We start from the raw sequence: 1,194 nt of genomic DNA on the forward strand, positions 1-1,194 counted from the left end.
TTTGCTTACTGTTCTCTTGTTTATTTTTTTTTTTTTTCTTCTATCGGGTGGCCCATACAGGGATATGAACCTGTGACTTTAATGTTACCAGCTGCATGCTCTCCCAAGTAAACTAGCTAACCAACCTTGCTTTGTGTTCTAATGCAGCTGGTCTTCCGTCACCCTGTTTTCTCTGATGCTCTCAAAAGCTTTTTCCATTCTTCTGGTGGATGACTGTTAAATTGTGAATCTAGTATGTAACTGATTTGTAGTTACAAAACCACATTATTTACACCCTGTGTTTACAAAGTGCAGTGTTCACTCATGCAGACACAAGCGATCCTTTAAAATGTGCAAAGGAAATTTTGGAATGCCTTTGAATATGCTTTCAGTTTATAAGTAATTAAGAGACAGCAATTGTATATAATGTTTTACTGTTTGAAATAGACAAATATTTAAATGCAGGATCATTCCATAATGTGTTTCTTTAATTGTGTATTTTTTATCTCTGCTCATGAGCATTCATCTAGACATGGTGCCGTGTGTGGTTCCATTAACATAGGGTGTCTTCCTTTGCTCTTGTGACTGAAGTTTTGCTGTTGCCTCATATTCATGAGAACATGTAGTTCACGTGGAAGAGCTTAACATCTTTGGCATTTCAGTGAAGTGCAAACAGAATACAACGTAGAATTATATTTTGTCTTTCTTACCCCATTCTCTATTGAACTTGTCTCTAAATTTGTTTATCAAACACACTGGTTCAGGTTATACTTATGTCTTCATACCTGATTATAAACTTCTTGGAGAAGCAACATTTTATTCATACTTTTATCACTAGCAACAATGATGGTTCTTAACTATAAGATAAGGTTTGTAATCATATTTTTAGTAATTAATATATTATTGCAGTGACAGGATATTCCTGCTGGGTTTTTTTCCCCTCCACTATATGGAGTACAGAAAAGCAGCACCTTATTTAACACATAAGACACTCACACTTGCAGAAGAGTGAACTTTGAGATTCGTATTTTGTGACCCAGGGCTGGTTGCTTGAGTTGAGATCAATGTGCCATTACAGGAGTTGGTGTCATTTGAGGATGTGGCTGTGGACTTCACCTGGGAGGAGTGGCAGGAATTGAATGATGCTCAGAGGACTTTGTACAGGGATGTGATGCTGGAGACCTACAGCAGCCTGGTGTCTTTGGGTGAGTGAAA

The 1,194-nt window shown here is 37.4% G+C and overlaps 1 protein-coding gene across 1 annotated transcript in view; it reads left to right on the forward strand.

Moving 5' to 3' along the window:
- Positions 1-1,194, forward strand: part of LOC103602141 (zinc finger protein 345-like) — a 27,584-nt gene that overhangs the window by 20,249 nt on the left and 6,141 nt on the right. Inside the window, exon 3 of the mRNA XM_008586564.1 lies at positions 1,058-1,184. Coding sequence (XP_008584786.1) covers positions 1,058-1,184 — 127 coding nt within the window. The remainder of the gene's footprint in view (positions 1-1,057; positions 1,185-1,194) is intronic.

The sequence above is a fragment of the Galeopterus variegatus genome, unplaced genomic scaffold (assembly GCF_000696425.1).
Source record: "Galeopterus variegatus unplaced genomic scaffold, G_variegatus-3.0.2 Scaffold4029, whole genome shotgun sequence".
NCBI classification, from domain to species: domain Eukaryota; kingdom Metazoa; phylum Chordata; class Mammalia; order Dermoptera; family Cynocephalidae; genus Galeopterus; species Galeopterus variegatus.